Source organism: Porites lutea, chromosome 5 (genome assembly GCF_958299795.1).
Source record: "Porites lutea chromosome 5, jaPorLute2.1, whole genome shotgun sequence".
Taxonomy (NCBI): domain Eukaryota; kingdom Metazoa; phylum Cnidaria; class Anthozoa; order Scleractinia; family Poritidae; genus Porites; species Porites lutea.
In genome coordinates this window covers 6551931-6561180 of record NC_133205.1, presented here as the reverse complement: position 1 = coordinate 6561180, position 9250 = coordinate 6551931, and the positions used below count along the sequence as shown (strand labels likewise).

Below are 9250 nucleotides of genomic sequence, written 5' to 3'. Positions count from 1 at the left end.
GTTTACGTTTGCCGTTAACGTTTGCCGTTTTATTCTCAGCAACGATGACATTAATTTCTGTTTTATGTAAACGTGTAATGTTGCGTTTTGTGACCACCTCCATGTCTAAAAATGGGTGTGGAAAATGACATTTTTTGGTCTGAAATAGGGTCAGGATTTGGAGAACCGGGCGTCACACCCCTACTAAGAATATCCAGGAGTACCCCCCCCCCCCCCCCGGAGAGTTACATATCGAATAGGTGTCATACTAAACGGATACCTTTTTGCGTCGGCTCGAAAACCTATCCGGTACAGTGTGAATATTGCTTTAAACGCCGGGTTGGTACACAAAATTGAGCTAGACCTTCGCCATTATTGTTTTTTTTTTCAAATATTGCAAACGTGAAATTTAGGCAAATACTTATAATTTCAATTTGTCTAAGAATATCTTTTTTTCCTTTCTGCAGCATAGAAACGATAAATTGTTTATGGTCAAACCTAAACTGTTTGGCAAAATAAATAGTTTACATTTTGTAAAAGAATAAATAAAATTTAATTTTTTCTTTGTTGTATTCAAACTAACTTTTTAAACCAGACGTCTGTTAATAATATTGCAAAACTTTATTCAGTCTAGTACCTGAGCCTTCTCTCTTTCTCTATTTTGATGCCACGATGAGAAGGTTGGAGCGGAAGTGTGTGTCACGCAATCAGGGAACCACGGATATAAGAAAAATATCCTAAGTGTTGTCAGGTAGCTGGACTTTTTCCCAAACAATATGCGCTCTCATTGGTTATTCTGAGGTCACGTAATATATGACAATGCAGCTGTTTCCCGCCAAAAATTTCTAAGCGGCTGTGACGTCATAGACTAACAGCGCACTGTTGCTAACGAATGTTGACCGCTCTGTAGGCGTAGAAGTTTTTCTTAGTGGACTCTATATAATCGCAACAAAACACTATACGAAGCGTCTCTCAAGGCTAGTTAGTTTTGTTTCTCGGAGTGACCTGAAAACAGGACGACGCGAATGAAAACGTCTATGAAAATTAACTGACTTCGCGTCCTTGCAATCTTTTCCTCGATTATTCCAACCCGTTCATTCCCTTAAAGGTTGGGAAATAGAATTGACAGAAAAGCGTGACGCATGTGCAGAGTTGTTGTTTTTTGACGTTTTCGTTGCCGTCACCCTAGTTGTAAGTCCGTAAGTTTCCTTATGATTTCCAGGGTAAAGCCAAGATTCTCGGGAAACAAAGCCAACTGGTTCCTTCGGGACCATTAGTTTGTTATTCAATCAATGCCATCAAACAACACTTAGGATCAGAAGCTTTGTAAATCCGGTGTGAGACAAGTGAAAACGCTAAGGTACTAAGCCGAATAATAGCCTCCCTCGCCTTATCTATGACTTCGCTCCGGTATCATTTAGATCCCAATTCTACCTCATCTGTCCCGCCATAGCGAGGCTTGCCGGAAGCTGAATTTCCGTGGCTTTTTCGTTTTCCTGAAGCCCACTTGCACGCCAGACAAGGAGCCATTAAAAATACTTCGAACAAAAACGTTAATACATTGGTGTATGCTCCTCCTTTCGGACAGCATAAACGAACTGGATGAGGAAAGAAGTTGGAAAAAAACAACAACAATTAAAAACGAATATGTTATCACGGAGTTATAGGTTCCTGGTTATCAATATGAGGATTTACACTAAAACACCGAGACTAATGAAAACATAGGTGCAGTCCCCAGAGAGAGGGGGAACTCCCTTATTTGACCTAAACGGGTATGTACCCCTGAACGGGGTGTGGTTTTCAGGGTCTTGAGTCTTAAACAGGGTGTACAATTTCACTGACTATTTGCCGTCTTTAACAGGGGGTCTTTTTGGACAGGAAGCCTTTAAAAGGGAGTGAACGTTGGCGATGAGCATTTGAGGAACCAACACTCTTTCCGAAAAAATCTAACTCATGATGTTAGTATGAAACGGGTTGAGAAATATCTACATGTTACGACCGCTCTAATGCTGACCTGGCCAGGAAAATGATAAAAGTAACTAGTACAGGCCTCTATCGCCCCATGTAAGGGAATCCAAACAGTCTTTTTCGAAATTCAACGACTTGGATTCCGGATTCTAGGTACTAGATTACGGATTCTTTGTCAGTGGAACTTGGATTCCGGATTTCGATCAATGTGAGATTCCGAATTCCTTGAACTGTATTCCGGATTCCAAATTTTCCGGATCCCGGAATCTGGATTCCCATACATGGTGCGACTTCAAAATTGATTGGTACTTACATGGCATAAGTAAAACCACCAAAATGAATCCTACAATTGATAAAACCAGGAACACGGGCATAAATATGGTAACGAAAAGCCACCTTTGACACGCACAGGCCGTGTACTCGTCATCATCGCTGTCGTCATCATAATTCTTCGTCTCGCTGTGTTCTTGTGATTTTTTCGATGAACGCGTATCATCTGTCAAAAATAAAGATATTAAAAACGACGCTGTCAGGTTTTGAAGTCATAGGAACTACAAAAGGTTGGATTGATCTCACCTCTTCTCCAACACACTGGTTTTTCCTGACACTTATCCACTGGATAGTGATTTATCCGGTGGATAGCACTATTCACTGTTTGAACAGGTCAGAGGGTCAGAGCTCTAATTTGTGGATGTGAGTTCAATACACTGTTACCCACCAAGAGGCACCAAGAGAGACGAATGGTGCAGAAAGGGAATCTTAGGGCGTTGGCCACGATATGTGTAATTCACTTACCGGTAAGTTTTACAGGTTGTACTTAAACGGAAGTCGAATTCCTGAGAAGTTCGCATATTTTAATCGATTGTTCGAGACATCATCAAGTCCATGCACGACTGCCCAACGCAAGCAATGCAGAATATTGTAATGGTGACTGCTGAATTTTCTCTTGACAACAATGAATAAAAGTTTGCGGACCTGTCCGAGGACCAATTTCCGATCAATTTCAAGCGTTTAATTGGTCTTAAAATAGCTTTGGCGAAATCCACATATCCCAAGGGCTAGACTGGATGTTTCCCTCTCTGTCCCATTATTCTCTGTTGGAGGCACCAAATCCTAACAAACAAGAACTAAGTGTTCTGCAATCGAGGCTCATGCAGGTAAACCTCTTCACACAGGAGCCCATAACCCGCAGCGATCATCTTCCATGAACTCGTGTCACGGCTTTTTTCACGGACCAGTTTATTTCAAGAACGCTTTTGGTGCGAATTTAGAATATCGATGACCATAACTGCGCTGGCTGTACCACGCTCACGGCTATTAGGCCTGGGTTCGAAAGTGTATCCTCGCAACATCCGGCGCATGCTCAATAGAGATGTCACTCCATTCATGCAGAGTCTTTCTCGAGTACGCCAAATTAAAAGTAGAACAAGGAAAAGAAAGGCACTGTTGGGAGAGGGACTTCACCTACCATTTTAGCTGTAAAAACGCCACTAAGATAACGACAAAGACTGTAGAGAAAATACTGCTGTGTATTGGATAACTAATCGGCTCCTGATTGGATGAATCCGGGTTTTTTCTTTCATAGCGTGGCAAATACTCTTTCTTTCACCTTTGAGCGAAAATATCTTTATATCACCGACTCGTTTCTAAACCGCGGTTTCTCACTTTAAGTTACGATAAACTGGAAAATTCGCGAGCAAAAGATGACAAACAACTGAGGAATGACTTTAATGAACTCAGAAATTTTACGAGGAAATGATTTCGTCACTTATTTGTGTGATCTGACTTAATGTTATCAAGAACTGAAAGAACTTTGAATACTTCTCACCATTAAAACATCACGAACAAATAATAACTTTTACCAGCATTAGATAATGTGAACTTACAGTTGTCATATAAACAGTCCATCGCAAACCTCTTTAAACAGTCGTTAAGCGCTCAGGGAATTTAAATTCTTCGACGCACTAAGACAAGTAAACGTGTCCTTTGCTTCTTTAATTTAACGCAGACCACAATTAACAAAGATGTCAGTGGGAACGTTCCTGCTCGCCAAGGCGTCCAGATGTTCCTGATAAGGCTAGTGGAACTTCGAGGTAAATTAATATTATTATCGGTACACTTAGCCAAACAAACAAGCCTGCCCTTGTGTGAATACAGAAATTTGTTTGCTGCCTTATAGCGTATGAGACAAGAGAAGAAATGATGTAATTGATAGTAAGTAAGGAAAACTTCCCCACTAAATTTAGCTAGCCTGAGAAAACAATCGACATTTCGCGAAGCCGGCGTACTGGTTTCCCCGCGAAATGGCGACCGCAGAAATTCCATACTGATGACGTGTCATTACACAGATCTGAGTGGTGCTTCTGATTGCCCTCGAGGCCCGACCAATCAGAAGCACTACACGGATTAGAGTAGTAGTGATACGTCATCAGTGTGGAATTTCTGCGCTAGTTTCTCAGACGTTATTCGCGGGGAAACCACTGGTGGTGTCGCGAAATGTCGGCTGTTTTCTAAGGTTACCACATGGCGAGAAATGAATTCGCTTGTAAATTTGGCTGGGTGAAAAGGAAGCTCCAGCAACCAGGGCGAGAAAACAACCAACTGCAATTGTTCGTTTCAGTAAAACCTACTCCTCCGCATAACAACTGCGAAATTTATCACTGTGTATAAAATTTTAAGCCCGCAGAAAAAAAAGAGAATTTTTTAAGGCGTTTAAGCAGCCACTAAAAAGAAAACAATCGGCCCAAATTAAAATTAGGCGGCCAGGACGATTGTACGGAAAACCAGCATTTTTCGGTTCCACGCATTGTTTACAATACGTTCCAACACTCACGACGACAGAAGATGTAACCATGGCAACTACCGTTCAATCAACACATCCAAAAGTTAAGCTTTAAAATTTTCGACAAAACAAATTTTAAAAAAGGAAAAACGCGGCGTCTGGGAGAGATTTGCAGTCACCTTATCAGTAAGCAGTTAAAATACTCCAGTAAAACTTCCGTATTGAATTTCGTTTTTGTAGTGAGAATACATCAGATACTTGTCGGAGCTTACAAAAAATAATACTATTAAAACCCAAAGAACGTTTTATTTTCTAAGCACGAGCGAAGCGTGCAAAATTGGGGAGTTCCTTGGTTTTAGTTTGAGAATCGAAAAAAAAGACCTATTTATAATTAGGTAATTTCGTTGTGTTGTGAATATTGTTCAGCGTCTTTTTAATCTTTCGTATTACGTCATTTGGTCGTCTCGCCAACCGCAACCGCAAGAAACTATGCGAAATTGATGACCCTCCTACAGTCCAGTAATTGCTAACCCTTGATTCAACCACGCAGATTTAGCCAGCCATGTCACGTTTTTGCCCTAGTAACAATTTGTTGATTTTCCCTGACTACGGGAGGTTTTTTCCCTCTCGTGTAAGGATACTTCGACGGTCGGCCTGCGACCGACACATCTTCGGCCGATGGCCGAAGCCAGGAGCGTTGAAGCCACGAGAAAAAAATGCCTAGGCTTTTCGAGCATCACTGTTAGCTTGCGTAGAAAGCAGGCTAGGACGGTCACTATATAGACTCAGATAAAGGTTATAAAGACTTGACCGAAACCGGAAACCGCTCATGAAAAGTCTCTGTCATCCAAAGTAGTTATTTCACAGATCAATCAACAAATTCTTCACAGTCTTACAAAGGGGTAGCATCAGCTCTTGTATGTCTTTATACGGAAGCCAATTTACCATGATATCAAATCCGTCGATAAACCGACAAAATTGTGCGTTTCTATCACTCCCCCACTGGCACTACACCACGCAGTCTTTAGAAACTTACCGGCTAAGCAAGTGAAAAACAGTGCTTTTTATGCTTACTGTAAAATATTTATAGTAAATAAGAATATACACTTTGCCATTATTACCAGAGTTGCATTTCAGATAGAAATAGTTTGCCCACCAAGAGATAATTAAACGTAAAAATAATGTTAAAATCCTCTGGGTGGTTTAAAAAAATACGAACCAAGAATTCAATGCCGAGAAAGAGTAGTCGGATGAATTGATTTCGAAAACTCGAGTGGAATGTATGTTTAATCCAATACGGATAAATGAATTAAAAGTTCATAAAGTATCGCGGCTGAGGCTGTAATCTTCCCGGCCTGCCTGAGAGCTAAGAATATAATAACAAGAATAAGAAAACATGAACAGCAAAATAAAAAAATTATTATGTCGGGATGAAAGGGAACCTAGCTTTCTTCAACGTTTTCCGTCAAATGTTTTAATTGCTATTTCTCCCCTTTCCACATATATAAATATATCGCAAGGTAGAAAAAATAAAAAATACTTTAACCTTTCTTAGTCCGTTGACCAGCCTTCGATGACATCTGCGATGTGGTTTTACTTTGCGCTGTAACCAACAAAGCCTCCTTTTCAGGTCTGGATTCCTTCTGGTCTTTTCCTAATTCAACTTTGCTCTTGCGTTGCCCAGATTTTCTTTGAGAAGAATACCCTGACTGCGCGCGAGGTCTAGAAGGCACTTCAGGTTGAGTATCTCCAATAGACCCTCCATTGCCCGAGTCTTCCTCAGCAAGCTCCCCTATCTCAAGCATTGATTTATATTTTGGCATCTCGAGACTAATCTTGGCTTTCGGCGTCGGCGGTTGAACCAGCTCATAATCCTGCCGCAATTTCTCGACCGCTTCTTCCAGCAGCCTTCGTTGGCCGACCGGCAAATTTAAGTGCGGAAAATCTTCTTTTTTTAAGGCCAAAACCGCGGGTAGACAATCGATTTCATGTGTGTTCACGAGTATGTCAACCGTGCTTTGATTAATAAAAGAGTCTTTTGCCCAAGCCTCAAACAATTCGACGCTCCCAAAAGTATCATGCCTTCGAAGGGGGGGTGGTTTACCAGTGGAAGAAGCCGAAGTGGAAGTATCTTCTTTCGCGGATTTCGGGAAAAAAAACATGATGGTATGATTTAATTTCCTTCCACGAGAATGAAACTCAAGGAAAATATTCTAAGGCCATTTGGGCGTTGGAGACAATAGTTTATTGACTCTCCAAAGAACAGATGGAGAAGCCCATTAAATTCAGAAAGCCACGTCAATGCATAATATGCAATCAATTTTCGACGCTTTTTCCGGCCACATGGCGTTTAAAGAAAATATTAAGGCCGATAACAACATCACTAGAAAAGCGCGAAGACGATTTGCCCGAAAAACCGACAAGAGAGTGTTTTGTTTCATATTAAATGGCAAGATAAGACGAAGGTGGTATAAATTTCTTGTTTGTTCAAGTGAATATTGACATTTATCTTATGATGTTGTTGGAAATCGATCGAAAAAAGTCGGTTTTCTTCATTAGTGATAAGCAAATATCAACAGAAATGTGTTTTTAGTGGGACGAGAAACAAAACCACCCTTCAGGCAAATTTCATAAAACGTTAATTAATTCAAAAGCACAGTTTTATCTCCTAAAAATATACCACCAGAACTATTTGAAAAGCTACATTCAGTTAATTGGCAGTACGCTCTAGTAGCGAAGAAAAGATTTTCGTAAAGTCAGCAAACGCAGCCCTGTTTTTATCGTTTCTCTCCGCAATATAAGCTTCTTTAATTGCTATAGACAATTCGGACGGAAAAAGGAAGCATTCAGTACGCTACTCTGAAATGGAGTGAAGTACATTCCCCTAGCTTCCTTTGGTAATTGTTCTTTCATAAGAAAGAAAACTTCTTTTGTCTTTTGATGAATAATTTTCCTCAGTTCAGAATTACATTTTTTAATTTATTCAACCAGCCACCTGATCGTTCGAGGTTCATTCTCAATAACGCATAAAAAAGGAAAGAGCATCCATACGATGCTAGTAACCATGTGATAGGAAACGTTTTTAGGATGGTCCATTAACGTGGGTGCAGCACTCTTTGACGTGGGTCATGAGATGTGATTTCATACTTAACAATATGACATTAAACAATTGAACGGGTGTTTTTTTCTCTACAGGGTTAAGTTTCTCGGCTAAAGATTTCGGTGAAATTTGCCTGGAAACTATCAGTTATCAGTTTCCCCTTCCCCCCCCCCCCCCCCCAAAAAAAAAGGCAACAACGTATGTGTCCTTTAAAGCGCGTGTATTTAGTTACCGCCTTCAGGAAAAAACGCATTAGTTCGAACCGAAAACAAAATAAAAGCGCTAAGATTGAAGCCACATGTTCAATGCCTCACTTAAAACACCACTAAATTAATTCAGTGTAGACGACCATCAATTTACTCATCCGGAGACCACATTTCCCATCCCTCGGTTAACAACGCCAAATTAATTCACAATAGAAGGCTTTTAATTTCGGAATCGTGAATCGTGAAACATGGTTTATTATGACTCCTAACTGTTACTCAAGGATGTTTTAGGTTATAATGTTGTAAGTAATGGTTGCAAAACTTTACTGAACAGTCGAACCTGTATGTACGTACTCTACACAGCACCACTGGCCGACATGCTACGAACCTTTCAAAAAGAATAAATTCCTCCCAATATAGAATATTGTTCATTGTTTTTGAGTCGATAGGCTGCTGTCGTGCGTATTGGATTAACTGTGTCAGCTCCTTTGACGGTTCATTGCCCAGTAACGTCTGCTCACCGCCTTGAATCTCTAAGGGTAATTTACTTAAACGAAATCTAACTTATAAACAGACCTCCACATTGAGTTTATAAGTAGGTAATTTCAAGTACATAAATGTTTCCTAACACTTCTCGCGGAAAACAAGCAGTGAAATAAATGGCTAATAGAACGCGCCTAGCTAGTTTAAATAACTAACCACAAACGACAAAGTGATGAATTTTGTGCTGTAAAAACAACGTAGTTCTAACTTTTAAAGTGTGAGGATACCTTTTCACAGTTTAAATTGTAAATGAACGGACCGAGAAGTACATTTGTATTTTCCGATGGGATTAGGGCTCATTTGACTTGTTCTGAAAGATCAAATTTTATACTTACAGTTTCATCGAAAACTACTGAATAAGACTTTCCGACGGTGAATGAAGGTAACCTCAGTCGCTGTACGGGTTGGTTCGTTGAGAACAACGAAAAATTTCTCATTGAATTGAAAAAGAGATTTTCTGACACAATGATAAATTTATTGATAACCAGTACTGAAAGACAGTACGAAGAATTGAAGAAAGCTCCCCTCGCGCCACGTTTGAGTAGGACATTGTAACTTTTTAAGCAAACTTGCAAAAAAGAATCATAAAAACGACTTTGCAAAAAATAGTACTAAGGGAAGAAAATTGAGAAATCTTGTACTTCAATGATTAAATCATAAAGAATTGTAAAG

At 40.0% G+C, this 9250-nt stretch overlaps 1 protein-coding gene across 1 annotated transcript; it reads right to left on the bottom strand.

Moving 5' to 3' along the window:
* Positions 1-216: 216 nt before the first annotated feature.
* LOC140938912 (uncharacterized) lies at positions 217-7738 on the bottom strand. The gene is made up of 3 exons (XM_073388436.1): positions 6276-7738; positions 2261-2443; positions 217-1577 (listed from the first exon to the last, which is right to left on the bottom strand). The coding sequence occupies exons 1-3, from the start codon at positions 6889-6891 to the stop codon at positions 1393-1395; spliced, it is 984 nt and encodes a 327-aa protein (XP_073244537.1). The 5' UTR covers positions 6892-7738; the 3' UTR covers positions 217-1392.
* Positions 7739-9250: the final 1512 nt, after the last annotated feature.